The sequence below is a fragment of the Eumetopias jubatus genome, unplaced genomic scaffold (genome assembly GCF_037043125.1).
Source record: "Eumetopias jubatus isolate StellerSeaLion01/CBP00866 unplaced genomic scaffold, mEumJub1_p1.0 scaffold_17, whole genome shotgun sequence".
NCBI classification, from domain to species: Eukaryota; Metazoa; Chordata; class Mammalia; order Carnivora; family Otariidae; genus Eumetopias; species Eumetopias jubatus.
Window position 1 is genome coordinate 72,806,911 of NW_028274823.1, and position 24,671 is coordinate 72,831,581.

General features: G+C 44.1%; 1 protein-coding gene across 2 annotated transcripts in view; it reads left to right on the forward strand.

Annotated features, from left to right (window-relative positions):
- The window catches only part of DISC1 (DISC1 scaffold protein), a 397,155-nt gene that overhangs the window by 253,183 nt on the left and 119,301 nt on the right, over positions 1 to 24,671 (forward strand). Inside the window, exon 10 of one of the 2 annotated variants that reach the window (XM_088020223.1) lies at positions 1,727 to 1,850. The exons of the other annotated variant lie outside the window; for it this stretch is intronic. Coding sequence (XP_087876349.1) covers positions 1,727 to 1,815 — 89 coding nt within the window. The 3' untranslated portion in view covers positions 1,816 to 1,850. The remainder of the gene's footprint in view (positions 1 to 1,726; positions 1,851 to 24,671) is intronic. 2 annotated transcript variants of the gene reach the window in all.

The window sequence follows — 24,671 nt, forward strand, 5'->3', positions numbered from 1 at the left end:
AATGGGAGAACTGTGTATAGGGTTCTGGCGGTGGTCGGGAGCCCAGCTTGGCTGCAGAAGAAGGGAGAGAAGAATGATGTTGGTAAGGCACCAAGGGGCTGGTAGTTGGAAAACATTTATGTTCTCTCTAGTAAGATCCTGCAGATTCTTCTCTCTAAAGAGGAAATGTTGTTACTTTGACAAAATACCCACCTCAAGCTGTCTCTCCTACCCTACTTGTTTCCGACCTTACGTGAGTTAGCATGAGGTTCAGCTAGACAGAAAATCCCAAACAACCATTGATTATAGTTGCTTCCAATAGGCCTGATTGTTGTGGTTGTTGTTGTAGTTCTCACATTACTGCACAGGTCGGCAGTTCCAGCCCTGTCATGGCGCCTCCTGGTTTCAGCCGCTGCACACAGCCAAGCTGCTGCTATCTTGCTTTTTCACGTGGGGCTTCAGCCTCATGGCCCATAGAAATGTGGTGATGGAGGCCAAAGGATGGGAGCAGGGGCACAGCATACAGTGCCTATGCGTTCTGTCCCTTGGGGAAGGCTCCCAGAAGCTGCCCAATGGTACTTCCAGTTTTGGCCCTTTGTTCAGGTCTTAGTTTCTTGGCCACATCTTGCTGCAAGGGAGGCCCAGCCCAAAGCCTTATTCTGCAGATGGAGAGAACAGAACTGGAAGAGGCACTTAGCAGACTCTTTCCAGGCATCATCCTCTTCTGAGCTGCTCTATCTGAAGGTCGCCACAGGGATTGTCAAGCCACGGGACCCTCGGGGGCCTGGTTGGCATGGACCTGTACTTGCCCCTCCCAGCAGCCCAAGGTCATTTCCTTCAAGGGGTGGACTGTGCCTCTGAAGGCAGCCTGAGGGAGCTTCAGCAGCAGCTTCTGCAAGGTTATAAAGAATAGCTCTTGTCCACAGCACAATTTAGAATCTCTGCAGTGAAAGGAAGGTACACCGATTTTTAGCGGAGGTAGAAAAGAGCAGTATGCCGTTTTCAAATGGAAGTTACCCAACTGGATTCTCCAAGGGGTATCGTAGCATCAACAGGTTGCAATTTCTGAGAAGGGTGCTTAGTTCGTAGAGCTCACAGGCCTGCCATGTCGCCTGTGTGGTATTTGCACAGCATAGCATGCCTCCTGTGACCTACACCAGCACACCGCAGCTAGGCTGAGACCTCTCCTTGGGTGCTACAAATTTCTTTTCTTTGGACAAACCCAATTTTTACCCATGTCTACAAAAGTTGTCAGAGCTTTGTTTCATCCATTGCTCTTGTTAATGATGCAAATACCATGGCCATTGAATTTATTCTCCACGAGAAGATGAATTCACTTTGACTCTAGTGGGTGAATATTTTTGGACAAGTTGATCACCAGGGGACACCTACCTGGGTGAGCACTTGGGCTGGCAGGTAAGTTTCTGGAGATCCTTCTTGCTCTCTGCAAGGGTACGAGACCCCACTGGTGTCTTCACAGGATTTGTCTTTTCAGATTGATTCTGTTGTGCCAGAAAGGGCTTTTCCCAGGGACTAATTCATACCTTCTTTTGGGGTGGAAAATCTATAGGGTATTATTATAAGGGTGAAATGCAAGCATTTTGTCATTAAATCATTAAAAACAAAGATTAAAACAAACAAACTTCAACGGTTGGAAATACCAGGGTTCACATCATCCTTCCACACCATGAAGGACACTTCTCTCTAATATGCCTGGTAAACAATCATCCCATCTTTTTTCCTGCAGCTATACTGAACAGGTCTAATTGTTCGAGAGGCTTCTCTTCTACTGAGATGAAGTTGAACTTGAGTAGGAGAATATGTCCTTCTCACTGAATGCAATATGTCTCGCTTTCCATAAAGAAAGCCAGGTATGTGTCCTGCCTTATGCCTTGGATAGTACAAATCACAGTGCTTTCTCTCACATTTGGGGAAGTTTAGAGCTTCCCAGACGCTCTACTTAGTATTGTGGGCTCCAAATAGAATAATGTACGATTAAGAATCACATAGGCAGACTTTTTTTTTTTTAAGATTTTTATTTATTTATTTGAGAGAGAGTATGGCTGGGGGAGCGGTGGAGAGACAAGCAGACTCCCTGCTGAGTGGTGAGCCTGACACGGGGCTCCATCCCAGGACCCTGAGATCATGACCTGAGCTGAAGTCAGATGCTTAACTGACTGAGCCACCCAGGTGCCCCAGCAGGTGTTTTTATAACGAGGAAAACTGAGGTCAAGAGTTTTTGTGCCCTTTCCTGAGATTTGCGCAGAAAGAGGGAATGTGCTCCCGGGATGCCTCAGGGTTATTATTATGTATACGAATTATTAGTTAAATAATATTCTTCAATTGTATATATAATCACACTCTTCAGACTGTGTTCATATTCACCACAAAGATCAGGAAGGGCAATGTGATTATCTTCATTTTATGGTCGAAGAAGCTGAGATTCAAAGAGGCGAAGGTATTTGTGCTCATACTGGTAACAGCAAAAATTAGAATTGGACCTGGAACGTGTGACTCCAAGTTCGTGACTGTCCACACAGCCTCAGGGTCTGTGGAGTGGTGCATGGCCTCGGACCTCGTCATTCGATGGCCCAGGGGACTGCTGTGTTTTGAGGTGTGTCTTCTCTTTGTCATTTTCCTTATGCTTCCCTCTCTTCCCCATCCAAGCTACAAGCTATATTTGTGCAAGCAATGTTGCTGTCTATTTCAGCTCTTTCCTTTTGATTCTGTTTGTTTTCATCTGTTAGGACCTTAGAAATGAGAGGAGCAAGGTAGTTTACATCTTTATGTGTGGCAAGAGAGAGTGCGCCGGGCTGAGTGGTAGCCTGCCAACAACGTTCATGGAAGCTCTGACCTCCCTTGTTTGTTCCGAAGGAACCATTCTGATTCGGTTCCTGGTTCTGGGTTGTGTTCCAGGTACTGGGAGCTCGTTGATGGTTGCATTCCAATTAAGTGAGCTCATAGCCCTCACTGTGCCTCTGTGCATGCGCGTCCGTGTTATATGTATGTGCATTTGTAAGTAACAGGTACAGAGCTGGTATTATTTTGGAATACAGCATTCGTAAAATCCAAGGATAGTTTTCAAGTTTCTATTTCACCTACAGTTATCCTGTAGGACCCTCAGTTAGGAGAAATCTCTTTTGCTCTGAAGGTTCCTTGATATATAGATATTTGTAATGACTCTTTGAATGCTTACAGGGTCTCTGAGACCCTAGGTCAGCAGGAAGGAAGAGACGTTTCAGGAAGGAAGGAAAAAGGAGGAGCAAGAAGGAAACAAACGCCAAGTTCCATACCCAGGACTCGGCACGCCCCGGCTCATGCCTCCGGAGACCTCAGTCACAGCTGTCGCATCGTGACCTAATTTTGGTTATAGATTTCCTTTCTTATTTATGTTTTCTACATTCTGTTCTCTGGGCAGAGTTTTTTTCCCTGGTATAACTCTCCATAAAGTCCCTCAGTGTTAAAGGTCTTCCAGTCGTAGTGTTTACCTTATGTGACATTTAGTTTCCTTTAGGTTTTACCCCTTTGGTTGTGCTAAAAGTCTTTGTTGAGAGATGAATCTTGATGGTTTTTAAGAAGCAGGAAATACCATTTTTTTCTCCTCACTGATTGATTCTCTTGATGGATCCTGAGTGTAGTTTATACACAGCTCAGTGGTACTAATCTTGTCTTGTTGTTGTTGTTAAGACAGCTGTGACAATGAGCTGCTACTTTGTCTTTGATTCTTAAATTCAGCATTAATAAAACACCATTTACTTGTGTTATCATTGATAATAGTGAAAAATGTGCTTAAGACTCCGCCATGCTTGTTTTCAAGTTCTTGGTGGATTTCCTTTTCTTCTTATGCTTGAAAGGTTTAGCAAGTAAATTTAAGGTCAAATGGGGAGAGCCAAGCTTCTGCCTGGCACGCAGGCTCTCCAGTTGGGCGTTTTTGTCACAGTGGGCTAAGTGACTCTCTTCTGGCCAGTGCATGGAACTTTGCAATGGGGATTTGCTCTAAGTTCGTCCTTAGCTAATCTCCTAATTTCGTTTTTGTGGCTAGAGTGCCTCACCGAACATACGGACGCTGAAACTGGACAGAAAGACCTTTTCTGGGAAACTCTTCATCTTCATCCACATGAGTCAGAATGAGCTCTGTAAGGGGGGGTCTGTTTTTGAAAATGCACAATAGAAATTGCAGTCTCTTTTGCAAACAGAATTTTTTTTTTTAATTTTTTTATTGTTATGTTAATCACCATATATTACATCATTAGTTTTTGGTGCAGTGTTCCATGATTCATTGTTTGTTCATAACACCCAGTGCTCCATGCAGAACGTGCCCTCCTCAATGCCCATCACCAGGCTAACCCATCCCCCTACCCCCCTCCCCTCTAGAACCCTCAGTTTGTTTTTCAGAGTCCATCATCTCTCCTGGTTCGTCTCCCCCTCTGACATACACCCCTTTTCTTCCTCTCCTGTTATCTTCTTCTTTTTCTTTTTTCTCAAAATATGTTGCATTATTTGTTTCAGAAGTACAGATCTGTGATTCAACAGTCTTGCACAATTCACAGCGCTCACCGTAGCACATACCCTCCCCAATGTCTATCACCCAGCCACCCCATCCCTCCCACCCCCAACCACTCCAGTAACACTCAGTTTCTTTCCTGAGATTAAGAATTCCTCATATCAGTGAGGTCATGTGATACATGTCTTTCTCTGACTGACTTATTTCACTCAGCATAACACCCTCCAGTTCCATCCACGTCGTTGCAAATGGCAAGATCTCATTCCTTTTGATGGCTGCATAATATTCCATTGTGTATATATACCACATCTTCTTTATCCATTCATCTGCCGATGGGCATCTTGGCTCTTTCCACAGTTTGGCTATGGTGGACATTGCTGCTATAAACATTGGGGTACACGTACCCCTTCGGGTCCCTACATTTGTATCTTTGTGGTAAATACCCAGTAGTGCAATTGCTGGATCAAACGGTAGCTCTAATTTCAACTGTTTGAGGAACCTCCATACTGTTTTCCAGAGGGGTTGCACCAGCTTGCATTCCCACCAACAGTGTAGGAGGGTTCCCCTTTCTCCACATCCCTGCCAACATCTGTCGTTCCCTGACTTGTTAATTTTAGCCATTTTGACGGGTGTGAGGTGGTATCTCATTGAGGTTTTGATTTGGATTTCCCTGATGCCAAGCGATGTTGAGCACTTTTTCATGTGCCTGTTGGCCATTTGGATGTCTTCTTTGGAGAAATGTCTGTTCATGTCTTCTGCCCATTTCTTGATTGGATTATTTGTTCTTTGGGTGTTGAATTTGATAAGTTCTTTATAGATTTTGGATACTAGCCCTTTATCTGATATGTCATTTGCAAATATTTTCTCCCATTCTGTCGGTTGTCTTTTGGTTTTGTGGACTGTTTCTTTTGCTGTGCAGAAGCTTTTTATCTTGATGAAATCCCAATAGTTCATTTTTGCCCTGGCTTCCCGTGCCTTTGGCGATGTTTCTAGGAAGAAGTTGCTGCGGCTAAGGTCGAAAAGGTTGCTACCTGTGTTCTCCTTTAGGATTTCGATGGACTCCTGTCTCACGTTTAGGTCTTTCAACCATTTGGAGTCTATTTTTGTGTGTGGTGTAAGGAAATGGTCCAGTTTCATTCTTCTGCATGTGGCTGTCCAATTTTCCCAACACCATTTGTTGAAGAGACTGTCTTTTTTCCATTGGACATTCTTTCCTGCTTTGTCAAAAATAAGTTGACCATAGAGTTGAGGGTCCATTTCTGGGCTCTCGATTCTGTTCCATTGATCTATGTGTCTGTTTTTGTGCCAGTACCATACTGTCTTCATGATGACAGCTTTGTAATAGAGCTGGAAGTCCGGAATTGTGATGCCGCCAGCTTTGCTTTTCTTTTTCAGTATTCCTCTGGCTATTCTGGGTCTCTTCTGGTTCCATACAAATTTTAGGATTATTTGTTCCATTTCTTTGAAAAAAGTGGATGGTATTTTGATGGGGATTGCATTGAATGTGTAGATTGCTCTAGGTAGCATGGACATCTTCACAATGTTGATTCTCCCAATCCATGAGCATGGAACGTTTTTCCATTTCTTTGTGTCTTCTTCAATTTCTTTCCTGAGTATTTTATAGTTTTCTGAGTACAGATCCTTTGCCTCTTTGGTTAGATTTATTCCTAGGTATCTAATGGTTTTGGGTGCAATTGTAAATGGGATCGACTCCTTGATTTGTCTCTCTTCTGTCTTGTTGTTGGTGTATAGGAATGCCACTGATTTCTGTGCATTGATTTTATATCCTGCTACTTTACTGAATTCCTGTATGAGTTCTAGCAGTTTTGGGGTGGAGTCTTTTGGGTTTTCCACATACAGTATCATATCATCTGCAAAGAGTGAGAGTTTGACTTCCTCTTTGCCGATTTGGATGCCTTTGATTTCTTTTTGTTGTCTGATTGCTGTGGCTAGGACTTCTAATACTATGTTGAATAGCAGTGGTGAGAGTGGACATCCCTGCCGCGTTCCTGACCTTAGGGGAAAAGCTCTCAGCCTTTCCCCATTGAGAATGATATTCGCTGTAGGTTTTTCGTAGATGGCTTTTATGATATTGAGGTATGTACCCTCTATCCCTATACTCTGAAGAGTTTTGATCAAGAAAGGATGTTGTACTTTGTCAAATGCTTTTTCTGCATCTATTGAGAGGATCATATGATTCTTGTTCTTTCTTTTGTTAATGTATTGTATCACGTTGATTGATTTGCGGATGTTGAACCAGCCTTGCAGCCCAGGGATAAATCCCACTTGGTCGTGGTGAATAATCCTTTTAATGTACTGTTGGATCCTATTGGCTAGTATTTTGGTGAGAATTTTTGCATCCATGTTCATCAAGGATATTGGTCTGTAATTCTCTTTTTTGATGGGGTCTTTGTCTGGTTTTGGGATCAAGGTAATGCTGGCCTCATAAAATGAGTTTGGAAGTTTCCCTTCCATTTCTATTTTTTGGAACAGTTTCAGGAGAATAGGTATTAATTCTTCTTGAAATGTCTGATAGAATTCCCCTGGGAAGCCATCTGGCCCTGGGCTTTTGTTTCTTGGGAGATTTTTGATGACTGTTTCAATTTCCTTAGTGGTTATAGGTCTGTTCAGGTTTTCTATTTCTTCCTGGTTCAATTTTGGTAGTTGATACATCTCTAGGAATGCACCCATTTCTTCCAGGTTATCTAATTTGCTGGCATAGAGTTGCTCATAATATGTTCTTATAATTGTTTGTATTTCTTTGGTGTTGCTTGTGATCTCTCCTCTTTCATTCATGATTTTGTTGATTTGGGTCATTTCTCTTTTCTTTTTGATCAGTCTGGCCAGGGGTTTATCAATCTTGTTAATTCTTTCAAAGAACCAGCTCCTAGTTTCGTTGATCTGTTCTACTGTTCTTTTGGTTTCTAGTTCATTGATTTCTGCTCTGATCTTTATGATTTCTCTTCTCCTGCTGGGTTTAGGCTTTCTTTGCTGTTCTTTCTCCAGCTCCTTTAGGTGTAGGGTTAGGTTGTGTATTTGAGACCTTTCTTGTTTCTTGAGAAAGGCTTGTATTGCTATATACTTTCCTCTCAGGACTGCCTTTGCTGTATCCCAAAGATTTTGAACAGTTGTGTTTTCATTTTCATTGGTTTCCATGAATTTTTTTAATTCTTCTTTAATTTCTCGGTTGACCCATTCATTCTTTAGTAGGATGCTCTTTAGCCTCCATGTATTTGAGTTCTTTCCGACTTTCCTCTTGTGGTTGAGTTCTAGTTTCAAAGCATTGTGGTCTGAAAATATGCAGGGAATGATCCCAATCTTTTGGTACCAATTGAGACCTGATTTGTGACCTAGGATGTGATCAATTCTGGAGAATGTCCCATGGGCACTAGAGAAGAATGTGTATTCCGTTGCTTTGGGATGGAATGTTCTGAATATGTCTGTGAAGTCCATTTGGTCCAGTGTGTCATTTAACGTCTTTATTTCCTTGTTGATCTTTTGCTTAGATGATCTGTCCATTTCAGTCAGGGGGGTATTAAAGTCCCCCACTATTATTGTATTGTTGTCAATGTGTTTCTTTGCTTTTGTTATTAATTGCCTTATATAATTGGCTGCTCCCATGTTTGGGGCATAGATATTTACAATTGTTAGATCTTCTTGTTGGATAGACCCTTTAAGTAGGATATAGTGTCCTTCCTCATCTCTTATTACAGTCTTTGTTTTAAAATCTAGTTTGTCTGATATAAGGATTGCCACCCCAGCTTTCTTTTGGTGTCCATTAGCATGGTAAATGGTTTTCCACCCCCTCACTTTCAATCTGGGGGTGTCTTTGGGTGTAAAATGAGTCTCTTGCAGACAGCATATTGATGGGTCTTGTTTTTTAATCCAATCTGATAGCCTGTGTCTTTTGATTGGGGCATTTAGCCCATTTACATTCAGGGTAACTATTGAAAGGTATGAATTTAGTGCCATTGTATTACCTGTAAGGTGACTGTTAACTGTCTGTTGTCTGTGTTCGTTTCTGCTCTTTGCTGCTTTTAAGTTCTCTCTTTGCTTAGAGGACCCCTCTCAATATTTCTTGGAGGGCTGGTTTCGTGTTTGCAAATTCCTTTAGTTTTTGTTTGTTCTGGAAGCTTTTGATCTCTCCTTCTATTTTCAATGATAGCCTAGCTGGATATAGTATTCTTGGCTGCATATTTTTCTCGTTTAGTGCTCTGAAGATATCTTGCCAGTCCTTTCTGGCCTGCCAGGTCTCTGTGGATAGGTCTGTTGCCAATCTAATGTTTCTACCATTGTAGGTTACATATCTCTTCTCCCGAGCTGCTTTCAGGATTTTCTCTTTGTCTCTGAGACTCGTAAGTTTTACTATTAGATGTCGGGGTGTTGACCTATTTTTATTGATTTTGAGAGGGGTTCTCTGTGCCTCCTGGATTTTAATGCCTGTTTCCTTCCTCACATTAGGGAAGTTCTCTGCTATAATTTGCTCCAATATACCTTCTGCCCCTCTCTCTCTCTCTTCTTCTTCTGGGATCCCAATTATTCTAATGTTGTTTCGTCTTATCGTATCACTTATCTCTCGAATTCTGCCCTCGTGATCCTGTAGTTGTTTCTCTCTCTTTTTCTCAGCCTCTTTATTTTCTATCATTTGGTCTTCTATATCGCTGATTCTCTCTTCTGCCTCATTTATCCTAGCATTTAGTGCCCCCATTTTTGATTGCACCTCATCAATAGCCTTTTTGATTTCGATTTGGTTAGATTTTAGTTCTTTTATTTCTCCAGAAAGGGTTTCTCTAATAACTTCCACGCTTTTTTCAAGCCCAGCTAGTATCTTTAAAGTCATGATTCTGAACTCTAGGTCCGACATCATACTAATGTCCGTATTGAGTAGGTCCCTGGCTGACGGTACTACCTCTTGTTCTTTTTGCTGAGGTGATTTCTTTCGTCTTGTCATTTTGTCCAGAGGAGAATAGATGAATGAGAGAACAAAAGGCTAACAGGTTTACAACTTCCCCAGCAAATATACTGTATACAAATCAGAAAAGACCTGAAACCAGGGGAAAAGAAAGGGAAAGAAAGAAAAAAGAAAGAGAAAAAGAAAAAAAAAAAAAAGAAAAAAAAAGATAAAAACAAAAACAAAACAATTCAAAAAAGGCAGAATATGATCAAATATGATCAGGCTAGTGCATAGATCAGTGCCACACACTAGATTTTGGGCGTATTTTGGTCTGTTAGAAAAAAGTGCCTCCTAAAATTTTAAAGGAAGAAAGACATATATGTACAAAATAAGGGTTGATACAATGAAGGGATGGAAGATGACTGTAAAGATGAAAATTATAAAAGATTTTATAAAAGGACTTGGTAAGATAAGTTGTTTGAAAAAAGAAAGGAGATTTAAGGAAAAAAAAAAAAGGAAAAAGGGAGAGAATGTGATCAGGCAGGAGACTAGAACAAAGCCATACACTAGTGGTTTAGGGTATATTTTGATCTGTTAGAAGAAACTGTACCTCAAAATTTTAAAGAGAGAACAACTTATATATATATGCCAAAAACAAGGATAACTACTATGAAGGGATAAAATATGACTCTAAAAATGAAAAAAAAATAAAAAATGTTTTTTTTTTTTTTTAAAAAAGGGATTTATAAGATGTTGGTTGAAAAAGGGAAAAAGAAAAATAAAAAAAAAGTCAACAAAAATTAACTTTGATGAAATAATGAATCATGGTAAAAAAAAAAAAAAGAAGCCATGAATCTATGTGCAGTATTCCCTTAGCGCTGGAGTTCTCCTATTCTCCTTGATCGATCAACTTGGTCTTGGCTTGCTGGCTGTTTGTGTTGATCTTCTGGGGGAGGGGCCTGTTGCCGTGGTTTCCAAATGTCTTTGCCGGAGGCTGAATTGCCCCGCCCTTGTCGGTCCGGGCTAAGGAAGCTGCTCCAGTTTGCTCTCAGGAGCTTTTGTTCCCTGCAAGCTCTCGGTACAGCTTTGGAGGACCAGGGCAGAAATGGTGGCCTCCCAATCTCCACTCGGAGGAGCTGAGAACTCAGGGCCCCGCTCCTCAGTGCGCCCCCAGAGAAAAGCAGTCACTCCCGTGTCCCCGGTCTCTGGCCGCACTCCGTGCTCACCCGGCCTGTGACTGAGCGTTGCTATCTCTGGCACCTGACCCCGCTCGGAGTCTCCAAACCCAGCAGATCCCTGCAGTGCGTTCCCGCACCGCTCCTCCCCGGGAAGGAAGGGGAGTCTCCCCGGATCTGCTGCTTGTTGGGTCCTTGCTGGGGGAGCCGTGCCCCGACTGGGCCGCAGATCACAGTTTATGGCAACCCCGAGTTGAGAGCCCGCGACTCTGCTCCGTAGCTGCAGCCGGCTTCCCCGCCCTGACACCTGGGAGCTCTGCCGCACTCAGGCACCCCCGGTCTCTCTGTGACCCCAAGGGTCCTGAGACCCCACTGTCCCGGGAGGATTCCACCCCCCGCTTAGCCACTGCAGCGACGTCCCTCCGCCGAGCCAACTTTTAAAAGGTCCGATTTTGTGCTCCGCGGCTCTAGCACTTGCCAGAAGCGGCCGGCGGAGGCCCCTCCCCCGCTGTCTATCCTCCCGAATATCGCCTCGGATTCACTTCTCCGTACGTCCTACCTTCCAGTAAGTGGTCGCTTCTCTGTTCAGAGAGTTGTTGCTACTCTCCTGTTCGATCTCCTGTTGAGTTCGTAGGTGTTCAGAATGGTTTGATCCCTATTCAGCTGAATTCCTGAGACCAGATGAAATCTAGGTCTCCTACTCCTCCGCCATCTTGCTCCGCCCCCCTGCAAACAGAATTTTGTGCATAAAAATAATGTGCAGGGGCACCTGGGCGGCTCAGTTGGTTAAGCATCTGCCTTCGGCTCAGGTCATGATCCCGGGTCCTGGGATCGAGCCCCGTGTCGGGCTCCCTGCTCAGCGGGGAGCCTGCTTCTCCCTCTCCCACTCCCCCATTTGTGTTCCCTCTCTGTCTCTCTCTCTCTGACAAATAAATAAATAAAATCTTTGAAAAAATAATGTGCAAAGTGATTACAAATAATTTTTAGGTATGCCTTACTTCAGATAGGATGTGTGTACTTTTGTTTCCCCATCAGAGTCTGTTGTTTGGGTTTTTGCTGAGATTGACATTTCCAGGCCCCGGGCAAAATCTGTGAGGGTTTCCCTGCATCTCCCTCAGGGGCAGAGCTTCTCAGCCTCGCACTCTGGACCTTCCGCACCAGATCATTCTTGTCTGGGGCTGTCCAGCACTGCAGGATGTTGAGCAGCATCGCTGGTCTCTAGCTATTAATGCCAGTAGCATCCTCTCCTCAGTGGTGACGATCAAAAATGTCCCTTGCCAAATGTCCCCAGGGGATGGGGCTGCCAGAGTTAGCAAATACAAACACAGGATGCCCTGTTAAATTTGAATTTCAAGTCAACTGTAATTTTTCTTTATTGTGGTTAAATATACATAACATAAAATCTGCTGTTTTTTTCACCATTTTTGAGGGTACAGTTCAGCAGCATTGAGTACATTCACTTGTTGGGCAACCATCACCACCATCCATCTCCAGAAATTTTTCATCTTCTTAGACTGTAACCGTGCCCATGAAGCGGTACATTCCCATCCTTTCCCATCCCTACCTCCCCAGCCCCTGGAAACCACCATTCCACTTTCTGTCTCTATGAATTTGACTCCTTTAGGAGTCTCATGTAAGTGAAATCCTATAGTATTTGTCCTTTCGTGACTGGCTTATTTCTCTCAGCATCGTGTCCTCAAGGCTTATTCCTGTTGTAGCCTGTGTCAGAACTTCCTTTCTTTTTAAGGCTGAATAATATTTGTTCCATTGTATGGATAGACCACAATTTGTTTATCCATTTATCCATTGATGGATATTTTGCTTGTTGTGTGTAATGCTGCTGTGAACATTGTTGCCTATGAATAATTAACTGGGCACCCTGTATTTATTTTATTTTATCGGGTAATGCTACCTGGTTGAAAACCATGGCCGTGGGCACTACCTTCCTTCCTCAGGCCCTGACTTGGGGCGGCATGGACAGCCGTTGAACTTGCGTGTTAAATCCTGGCTATTTGGCTATTCCGCACCTTTGAGCACAGTGCAGCACATGCAGAACAACATGGGTACAGTAGCATTTGCTTCCTTCAACTTTGTGAGTCAACAACCATTGGCCCTCGATGGGGGAAGGGTGATGCAACGGTTAACCTTTCATTTTGATTTGCCTCTCCCCCACTTTATCTGGCAAATTAAGGTGTTTGTAGAGAAAATAACATCATGATTGGATTCCTCACAAAGAGTCAAGTTAAAGAAACGAGTTGGGATCCTCACCGGCTCCTTGGTCTCCATTTCATATGATCTCTCTCTTCCCATTTTGCATTTTTCTATCACCCAGAGAAAGCCGCTTAATAGATTATTCTTACCTGATTGAGGACAGTTGAGTGTGGCCACCTAGAACTTTGTGTCTGAGGCACAGGGACTGGGGTGAACCCGGGGTTTGCTACCCACTTTGCACAAGGCACTTGCCCCCAACTTCAGTTTCCCCCTCTATGATAAAAGAATTTTGTCTTTTGACCTCTTCTGCAATGGGGTCGCCCCAAGAGGTGAAGGAAATAATACAGGTACGGCTCCTGCTGTGGGAGTATCTGGCCTAGGGCAGGTGCTCAGCTAGACTTAGCTGTGGAGCTGGGGCGAGGCTTTGGTGGCACAAAGACAGTAGCAATTACTAACATTTATTAAGCGCTTACTGTGTTCTGTGCACAAGCCTAAAGTTTTTAGCGGTATTGTTGCATTGAATCCTCACATTGAGCCCAGGAGGCTTGTATCGTTATAATCTGTTTTCACAGATGAAGAATGTGAAGCACAGAGGTTTAGTGTACCCAAAAGTGCGTCTAGTGAGTGGTGGAGCTGGGGCTGGTGTCAGGACTTCCTGATCCCGGAGTGAAGAGCCCTCCTAACACACAGCCACAGGTCAGCCTGTAGGATGATGCTTCTGGAAGGAACACAGGGTCTAGAAGTGACGCACATGGGGGGAACTGAGGCAGGAGGTGACACCAGGTCAGCTAGGACAACCCTGGAGGTCCCTCCCTTCAGAATTTCTGCAGAGATGCCTTTCTAGCCCCTTGAGCCCAGCCTTCAGGTGGGATGCTTTTTCCAGAACACCTTCCGTGCTTCCAACCTACTCAGAAAATCAGCTTGCAAAACATCATTTGAGTGGCACCAAGGACTCAAGCCACCAGCCCCCAACCTGAGGAAATGCAATATTTATGTTTTACAAAAGCCAGAATGGTATTAATCTACCCACACTGCCTCAAATAAGAAGTCAGCGGGTTACCACGTAGCGCTCCTGCCCCGTGGTTTCCTGGGGCCCCTTCTTCCGTCTCACCCCCCCTCACCAGGTGTTCGAAGGTGTTGGCAGTTCAAACTTCTGACTGAAAATTTTGCCTCGTCTTTCTTTCCTCCTGCAGTGTTTTGCTTTGGGGCCTGGAAAGGAGCCTTTAGGCAGTGACTGCTGTAGACAGACATCACCTCACCTTGGCATGGTTTTCTTCACTGACAAACTTTGCACCAAATCCCCGCACCCTTTCAGACTCACCCTGTGGACTGCCTGTTCAGGCTGTGTCTTGGGCTTCCACCCAGGCAAGCATCTCTGTGGGGGTGTGGGTTTGGTCAGGATGTGTTTCTGGCACTGCATCGGTGCAGAAGGAATGTTGGCCATTAGCTCTGGCTTACGAGGTCTTCCTACGACGACTTCAGATAGGGTGTCAGAGGTTGAGCAGCCCAGGAGCTCGAAATGGGAATTCTGCCTCTGTGTAGCTTTGTCTTTGCACCAAGAGCACCGTTCCCACAAGAGGAGACCCGACGGGAGCTTAGGGGATAGGTGTTTGGTTTCCGAAGTTCTAGGTCAGAGCTTTCGTTGGTAATCATTGGACAAGTCCTGCCCGTGTCCCTTTACCTCTTCTCTCCTGTATTATGAGCTGAAGGGTTGCCTATTTCGCTGTCTCTTTATCTTCTCTGAAAGCTCAATAACAATTCAATCACAGAATTTAAGGAGCTTGTCATATAAATACATGGAAAGTGACAAAGAAAAGCACCAGAAGAAGAAACAGAGGGAAGGCCTAGCTCCCTCGAGGGGCCGTCTTTCCCTGGGATGACAGCCCACAGGTGGCATGCCTGGACCCTTCGTGGTCGAGCACACACGGCCGTACATTCCAGCGAGGCTGCGCGTTTGTTCTCATGTGGGAGCTGGAAGGGTTAGGAGCATTCTTGTCAAAGACGGCGCGTGCGAGCACTGCGGTTTTGGGACAAAAATATTTCCCCTGGAAAATCGATGGAAACATTTGCGTGATGCGCAGCAGAGTGTGTGTGTGGGGGGGTGGCTGTGAATATATCTGCATGGGTGACGTGAGGATAATAATGTGAACAATCTGAGGGAAGAGGAGAAAGGTGAAATTGGGAATCTTCCTATTCCTTATGGGGCTGTACGTGAGGGTGTTCATGGCCAAGCAGAAGAAAAAAGCAGCCGCTCTGTGGATATAACAACATTTGCAGCAGGGCTTTTTTTTTTTTTTTTTTTTTTTTAAATGATTCTTTTGCTCTGATTATTGGGCTGGCACCAGTTGGTTCAACATTTGTCTTATGGAGAAGGTGAGGTTGGGATGACATTATAAATGGCAAAGTTATTCTGGACTTCAAGGTTCGTCTTTAGGGTGAACTCGTCTAGGAGCTTTGCCTCCTCCCCTGTAGCCTCCTTGCAGAATCGGAATGGTGAGCAGCTAAGAATGTGCAGGGCCTAGACCCTAGCTCACTCTTTGCATAACCTTAACCAGGTCACACACTGCTCTGGCCTCAGTGTCTTATCTAACAGATGGGCATAATAGAATTAGCAACTCAGTGGTGAGGCTGGGCGTCCCGGAAGATCTTTAGAGCACTAGAGCGGTCTGAAACTGGCACGGCTTTCATCAGAGTTGAGCATTCCCTCGCTCGGGAGCTGGGTAAGCTGCCGCCGAATGGCTGATGGCCGGTATGTTCCCCAGAATATTCACGGGTCATGGGACAAGACGACCTCAAAGGTTTCCTCCGTCAGTGAGATAACACATGCAACAGGGTAAACTGCTCCCCCTCTCCCCCCTGGAAAGGTATTTCCAAGTTTGGTACCTTGAATGTGAACTTATTTGGAAACTGGGTCTTTGAAGACATAATTAAATATCTTGAGATGAGATCATCCTAGATTTAGGGGAGACCCTGAATGATCCAGTGACTGGTGTTCTTTTAAGAGAAAGGAGAGGGAGACTTGAGGCGCAGAGACACCCAGAGGGGGAGGCAGTGATTGGTGTGATGCATTTGCAAACCAAGGGTTGCTGGCAACCACCAGAAGCTAGGAGAGAGGCGGGGAACGGATTCTCCCTCGGAGCCTCCAGAGGGAACCCACCCTACGACACCATGAGTTTGAACGTCCGGCTGCTGGAACTGTGAGACAGTACGTTTCTGTTGTTTTCAGCGGCCCTTGTGGTACATTGTCCCAGCAGCCTCAGGAAGCTCATACGATACCTGACGCCTAAGGAGCCCTCAGTGACGACGAGCTGGGCCAGCTACCAGTGCAGGGACTAGCAACACCAGGACTGTGTGTTCCTGCACAGGGTCTGCTATCCCACTTCCAAGAACATTCCCAACCCTGGATTGTTGTTGTCAGTTGACTTATTGGGAGTAAAAGCTCTTCTACAGCCCCTGCTTGTGGATAGACTTAGGAGAACAAGACACGCTTGTTTAGGGATGAGCAGATTAATACCTTTAGCATCAGTGGAATGTCTGCACAATCCAAACCCATAAAAAGCACTAGTGTGTTGTCAGTGCGAAGTCTAGAATATAAAACTCAGGATAGTCAAATTCAGAATGGCAGATCCAGTATTGCAACATCTGGCCTGGTAGGGAGACAAGGACTCTTACCGGAAGTCTGTCTTTACCACGAGTCCCTTGGTTCCAGCGGCGTCTGTGTTCAAGGCGCGGATCACCTGGATCTGGAGATTTAGCTGTTGCGACTCACAGTTTTTCTCAACTGGGTGATTAGTCACAGGCTCTCATACCTGTACCTGACCCAGTTTCAGTGGCTACCTTTGAGTCTGAATGTTCAGAGATCAGGCCGAACAGAGAGCTGAGGGAGTAAGACCACTTGTACACACAGTAGGAGAAAAGCCAAGGGGAACAAAACAGAAAGGAAGCTCTTTGGGTTTCAAGGCAGGGGCAGAGATTTATCCTCCACTAAATCTAAGGACTGAAAGCCTGAAGGAGAGGGGGTTCAGATGTGAATTCAGTTCTCATGCTCCTTTCGTGACCTCCTTTAAGGAAGGCCAGCTTTGAGGAATGAGGCTTTCCCAAGGGGATGATACATTGTCTTCATCCCTTCATGTACTTTTCTCAGAAGCCCATTGGTTTCCTGGAATTTTTACTTAGAATTCCAGATAGTCCAACAATAAGTTTTTAAGGGCCATGGTTTTTCCCAATAACATTAATGGCAAATGTTTTGTTGCAGTGTGTTCCTGTAAGCAAATTACAAAGCCTGTGGGGATGGTGACAGCTTACTGATTGTCCTTCCAATTCAATGTTCTCCAGCTATGAAGGAGAATCCCCTTTTCTTTCAGACAGAGAGGAGGGAAAAATTCAGCGTTCTTATTCCCTGCCTAGATTCCCAACTCCCCCCCCCCCACCCCCACTGCAGCTGGGACCACATGATCTCCATGGATAGCTCTTTATTGGCCTGTAAGTCCAAGACCAATACTTGATCCAAAGTACGAGGCATATATGCACACTTCCAAGTTAGGAACATTATAATCCATGCTAATCAGATCATTTTCTGCTATTGATATATCTCTGCATAATCTGAAGCTTCAGCTTCCACAGACCTACTTTCTACCCATGGTAGTCGAGGTAGTTGGGGCCTTGTCAATGTTCAGGATATCGAATCCTGTCTTGGTAACGTGTCTGGTGTCCCAAGAATTAGGAAAGCTGTATCATTCTCGCTTTATCGCTATCCTCTGTGTTATAGTTCTGGCTCTTTGTGGGAGTCAGGCTTCCTGGAAACTCCCCACCCACTTGCGTGCATTGCCAACACTCCCTGCTCCCAGCTTGCCCTTCCTCGTACCGCACTCATGCGGAACCATTCCGGGCCAAGGACCGCGCCAAACGTTTAGGACGCAAAGGAGGTAGTAATGACGAGGACATACACATAAGTGGATAGCCCTCATAAAATGCAACGACAGCGATGTAGGTGGATTTCTGTGGGAACCGAGACGATGGGCAAGTAGTCTAGGAGCTGGTTTCCAAATGCTGGACCCCTTTGGTAATGGGTTCTGTTGAGCAGACTCAAGTTCCTCCAAAGCCTGCAGCTGGCTGGATCCCCCATCACGGTCTCCCTGACATCTGAGGGTGTAATTTCTGCCCCTTCCAGGCCACTCCATCCTTTACAGTCCCATGCCGGGACCCGCCTTGCTTCCTTGGACTCCCTTCAGTCCTTTTTCATGGGTCTGTATCCAAGCCCACCCTGCACAGGAGTGTGGGCTCTGAGTCAGGGAACTGTTTATTTTTTTTTTTCCTTGAGAGGAGATTTATTCGACCACCTGTCTAACATTCCATTCTTGCATTTATTCATTCAAGTTAGGGAAAGCACCTATTAAGTGAAGACGCCTACTCTTAGGATTTTAAAACTAGAGAAGCAGGTATAAGGAGAGGTAGGGATGATATGGTTCCACGAAGCTTCTCGGGATACAGGTGAAGTATGCACGTGGTGTCGCGTAGGACAGTGGCATTCAGGGATGACCCTTTGTTTCCGAAGCGCGGAAGGCTGTGCCCTCCTGTTTGCGACGGGCCAGTCTTTCACAGAGCCAGCCTCGAGTAACATTATTGTTCTCTTCATCCTTCCTCTCTTGCTCGCCTCCCCCACTCCTGACAAAGTATGGAAATCCTGTCCCCAAGTAGTCTTGATCACAATACACAATCTCACAGCCAAGAGAATGTATTTTTAACCCTGAGACTTCGAAAATGGCTTAAATCATTCATGCTGTCGTCTGTTAGTCTGCCGCTGTGTTGTTATTTTTCCCAGGCTTAATGAGCCCCCATGGAAGCACGCTGCCAGGGAGCACAGCACCAGCTCCAAGCAAAGACAGGCCCGCTCTCCAAATGTGCAAGTCGTCAACCTTTCTCAGGGTGCACGACAGGGAAGCTGCTCAGGACAAGCAAACGGATACATGTTTGCAGACCATTCGGTAGCCGATCTGGTTCATGAAGCCCAGTGTGGCTCAAGGAGTTCAGGGCGCAGAAAGGGGGCTTTTAGTGGCTTGAAATGCAGATGTGAAGAAAGAAACAATGGAGGGTAAGGCTGGTTTTCTCTTGAGACTGGCGGGAGAAAATTGTTCTAAATGAGGGCGCGCCACCATTTTTTTTTTCCCTTGAAGAACTGCTTCTGATTTTCCCCTGGTCTTGTAATTTAAAGGGCTTTGGACAAGTGGGGGAAGGGTGGGGAGGGGCCGCTCATACCTGACTGCCAGTATGGTGCCAGGAGTCTGGTGACAAAGGGGCCGTGGGCCAGTGGTGAACTCTGAGCGTTGAGCCTGGAGTGAGAGGGTGCCTCGAGGCCTCTGGGCCTCGTCACAAGCCGGGGACTTTGAGATCAACCAGGTTCTCACTATCAACATCACTGAAAAGAAAGTGAAAAGAAAAGAACATTTTTTTTAAATAGGGAATTTCAGAAAACACATTGACAAAACGTTCCCAGTATTATTTTTCTTTGGTTTTTGAACTGGAAGGACCTCAGAGATCATGTAATTTAACCATTCTGACTTACATATAAGAGATGTGAGGTCAGAGACGTTCAGTGGCAGCTTAAGGTTCAAGTTTACAGGGAGCCCAGGGCCTGTCATGTATTTCTGGCAGCTCCTGCAGTGCTTTCTCTCTGACACAGTCCGAGGGTTTGTGTGTGCCAGGCATGGCTCTAAGTAATTTGCACGTGTAAACGCATGTGATCTTCACCACAGCGGTGTGAGGTTGCTGTCATTACTTTGATCCACAGTGAGCCTGAGGTTCAGTCTGCTGCCCATAGTCCCAGAGCCAGGAAGGGGGCCTCTGGAGCAATGCTCTGAGCCACTGCCCCATGTGGCCTGCTCAGCCCTTAAACAGGTTTTGGTGGCTAGTCTGAGATCCTAACCACCGTTTATAACATCGTATCCCCAGGGAAATGTGTGTTCCAGGTATTGAAAGAGAAGGCACCCACCAACACAGGCGGGTGCCAAGGGGACACGGGAACTTGCTTACAGCTGTTTGGCAGAAGGAGAACAGAATGACGTCATATGTAGTGCTGATGGCTTGGGGACTAAAAGTAGGGGCTCACAAGCCAGATACAAGTCTGGTTTCAGGGGTCCACTGGTGAGCAGAAGTCTGGGCGGAGGTCCAGAAACCTGGCCACCACTCAGATTTACATGAGTTCCCTACATGTGGCTTGAGTAGCCAGCCATCACCTTTCCCTCACTTGAAAAACTCAGGGCTGGGCAAGTTGCTTCCCCTTTAGTTATCTGCTTTGGGTCTACTTCTGATATCAGTTCCCAAACTAGGCTATGCCTCAGAGACTTACTTTCCCTGAGTCCTGGGCTCGTGTTTTGTTCTCAGAGGATCCCTAGGAGAAGGTAGTTCTCAGCTGCTCCGAGTAGAGCCAGGCCATTCCTGCCTGCGTTAAGGTGGTCCTAATTTCCTGGTGGTCCATTGCATGTGAAAAGTCAAAACCAGCCTGGGTTCCTCAAGATGATTCATCCTCGGGTCAAGTGGAGGAGGGAGTGAGTCCGAACAGCTCCTCTCTGTCCTGATGCATTTGTGTTGGGGTGCAGATCCACAGAAGGTGCCTTGGGGACTTGCTGATGACATAGCAACCAGGAGAACATTTGCTTACAAAACTTTAACTTGACTCCGCAGTTCCTGGCAGGGCTGGTAAATATTTGTTGATTCAGTAAGTAAATGAGTGAGTGAATGAATGAACCAAAGTCTGCTAAGAAGTATTTCCAGAGCAATGGGATGTCTGTACTGTACTGACTCCTGATTAACCTACCTGCTGGAGGGCTCAGTTTCAGCATTGACCTGGATTATCTGTTGCTTCTGGCTGTGAACATCCAGCTTATCTGTACCCTGTGGTTATTGCTCAGCACCGACTCCTGGTGTTAATGTCTTAAATTACAAGCACAGCGCCTGTTAAGTCCGTGGCAATGCCAGGGCCTGGCATTCCGTGAGAATGGCACCTTTGCAGTTATGCAGAGGGGTAGCCCGACCTGGGAATGTACCAGACTACCAAACGACATTGAGCCTCTTGTCTTCTCTTAGCACTGCACAATCGGGCAGGTCCATCTAATTAAATGGTAAGAGGAAAGATGCTTACAGGAAATACCATTATTTAAAAAATACTTGGAAACTACTGATCTAGACTAAGACAGATGTTTGTCCCACATTTAATATTAGAACTAATAGAATGATAGAAGTGATTAGTTATGGTAATATTAATAGCTGCTCTGTGTTGAGCACCTGTTGAACAAATGCCATGCCCTACATATTTATTATTTCTAATTCTCACAGTAACCTAAGATACAGGAATAGTCTTTCTCACTTACATGTTAGGAAGTGGATCTGAAGTTAGTTCGGTAACATGCCTGTGTTCATATCTGGGGCTGGGCTTGAATTCGTTTTATCTGACCTCAAAGACTGCTCTTTCGCTGAACCTCAGTGGCACTGCCAAACCCAAGGACACCATTCCTATTATAGTTCATGTGCACAGTGCTTTTGGAATTATGAAACATGTAGCTGTCTTCTTTCTACTGTGCCCCGTTGCCTCCCCAGGAGCTGGTGTCATGTCTGTTCAGTATTCTAAGCCCAATGGGTGACTGAGGCTAGAAATAATTCGGAAATGAAGAATAATTTATCTCTCCTGGATGTATTGGACGTCTATCTGGCATTAATACACTATAATTCAAAATTTTTGTTCTTCTCACAACTTGTGAGAAATCCTATTATGCTTCTGATTCTCAACTCTGGAGAGCACTGATCAAGTTGTAAAGCTGCTGTATAAATTAAGCTCCATTTATACTCATATTAGAAAAATGCTTCTCAACAAAATACTAGCAGACTGAATTCAGCAGCACATTAAAAGGATCATTCACCATGAACAAGTGGGACTTATCCCTGGGATGCAAGGGTGGTTTAACATATGCACATCAATGTGTTCCATCATATTAATAGAGTAAAAGAAAGAATCATATGATCATCTCAGTAGACACAGACAAAGCAGTCAACAAAATTCAACAATCATTCACCAAAGAAACTCTTAACAAATTAGTCATAGAAACATATCTAAATGTAACAAAGGTTATATATGGCAAGCCCATAGCCAACATTATACTCAATGGTGAAAGATGGACAATTATTTCTGTAAGATCAAGAATAAAATAGGGGTGCCCACTCTCACCACTCCTATTGAAAATAGTACTGGAATTTCTAGCCAGAGCCATCAGGTAAGAAAAAGAAATAAAAGGCGTCAGAATTGGAAAGGAAGAAGTAAAATTGTATCTATTTGCAGATGATATGATTTTTATGTACAAAATACTTCAAAGACTCAACCAAAACACTGTTAGAACCAATCAATGAATTCAGTCAAGTTGCAGAATACAAAAGTAACATATAAAAATCAGTAGCATTTCTATACACTAGCAGCAAATTTTCTGAAAAAGATAAAAAATTGATCTGATTTACAATAGCATCAAAACAATAAAAAACTTAGGTAGCCAAGGAGGTAAAAGATCTCTACCCTGAGAACTATGAGACACTGATGAAAGAAATCAGAGAAGATCTAAAAAATGGAAAGATAGCCTGTGTTCATGGATTGGAAAAATTAATATTGTTAAAATGTCAGTGCTACTAAAAACCACCTATAGATTCAATGCAATTCTGTCAAGGCCTCAATGGCATTTTTATAGAAGTAAAGAAAAAAAAAAAGAAAAAAGACTCCTACAATTTATGTGGAACCTGAATAGCTAAAGAAGTCCTGAGACAGAAGAACAGACCAGGAGACATCACAATGCCTGATTTCAAGCTATGCTATAAAAATTACAGTAACCAAAACAGTATGGTACAGGCATAAAAAGAGATAGATAGATAATGGAATAGAATAGAGAGCCCAGAAATAAAGCCAAGCTTATATGTTAACTAATATTTGACAAGGCAGCTAAGAATACTCCATGGGGAAAAGACAGTCTCTTCAATAAACAGTGCTGGGAAAACTGCCTATTCATATGTAAAAGAATGAAACTTGATCTCTCTCCTATACCGCTCCTAAAAATTAACTGAAACTGAGTCAAAGACTTAAATGTAAGACCTGACACCATGAAACTCCTAGAAGAAAATGTAGGCATAAAGCTCCTTGACGTGGGTCTTGGTAATGATTTTTAGGAAACCACGTTTAAAGCACTAGCAACAAAATAAAAAATAAACAAGTGGACCTACATCAAACTAAAAGGCTTCTGCACAGAAAAAAAATCAACAAAGTGAAAGACACTCTACAGAATGGGGAAAAATATTTGCAAACCACACATCTGATACGGGGTTAATATCCAAAATACATGAAGAAGTCATAAAATTCAATAGCAAAAAAGCAAATAATCCAACTTAAAAATGGGTGAAGGACCTAAATAGACATTTTTCCAAAGAAGGACCTAAGTAGACATTTTCCATATGAATGGCCAATCGATACCTGAAAAGATGCTCAACATTATTAATCATTACGGAAATGCATATTAAGACTACAATGAGGTATCACCTTCGGGCTTGTCAGAATGGCCATATCCAAAAGACAAGAGATCGCAAATGCTGGTGAGCGTGTGGAGACGAGAGAAGCCTCGTGCGCAGCTGGTGGGAATGCAAACTGGTGCAGCCACTGTGGAAAACAGTATGGAAGCTCCTCCAAAAATTAAAAATAACAATACCATATGATCCAGTAATTCCACTTCTGGGAATACATCCAAAAGAAATGAAAACAGTAACTTGAAAAGATATTTGTACCCCCACCCCCGTGTTCATGGCAGCATTATTTACAATAGCTGAGAAATGGAAACAACCTAAGTGCCCATCAATGGATGAATAAATAAAGAAGTTATTTCACTTTTCACATGGGAATGTTATTCAGCCACAAAAAAATGAAGAAATTCTGCCATTTGTGACAACATGGGCAGACCTTGAGGGCATTATGCTAAGTGAAATAAGTCAGACAGAGAAAGACAAATACTGTATAATCTCACTTATATGTGGAATCTAATAAAAAAAAATGACCTTAAACTCATAGAAAAAGAAGTCAGGTTTGTGGTTAGCAGAGGCAGGGCGGTGAGGGGTGGGGAAATTGGGGGAAGGGGTTCAAGAGGTACAAACTTCCAGTTATAAAGATAAGTAAGCACTAGGGCTATAATGTGCCCCATGACGACTAGATCACGTTGCTCTGCGACGCATAGTAAACTTGTTAAGAGAGTAGATCCTAAGAATTTTCATCACAAGCAGAATTTTCTTTTCTTTTTAAAAAAGTTGTTGGTCATTAACTGAACCCATTGTGATCATCACTTTACAACGTGTGTAAATCAAACCATCATGCGGTACATCACTTAGACAGGGATGTATGTCAATGGTTTCTTAATAAAACTGGACAAGAAGAAAAACCAAAAGTAATGATATGTGAAATGGAAGGGAACATCCCTGTGCCACCCCAACAGCACCATCATGATGTTGATGGTGAAACTGATGGTGATAGCAAAAGCAGGAAAGGAAAAAAGGTAAGAGTTATTGAGTATCCATTATTTCCTTGATTCCTTACGGCCACCTTAGGAAGGAAGTACAAGTATTGTTCCAATTGTCAGCTGAGGAAATGATGTGTAGAGAAGACACTAATTAGCTTGCCCAAATTGACTGAGCTGCCAAGTTGCAGAGCTAACCCAGGTTAGCCTGAATCCACAGGCTTGCTCTTAACCATTTATCCTCTACTATATTTCAGTTATAAGAAGAGCTTTGGGTTCTTGCTTGGAAAGCAAACACAAGTAAGTAGCTATGGTAATGATCCTAAAAATGATCCTGCACGAAATAAATCACCCAGCCATTTATTGCCACCTCCCACACAATT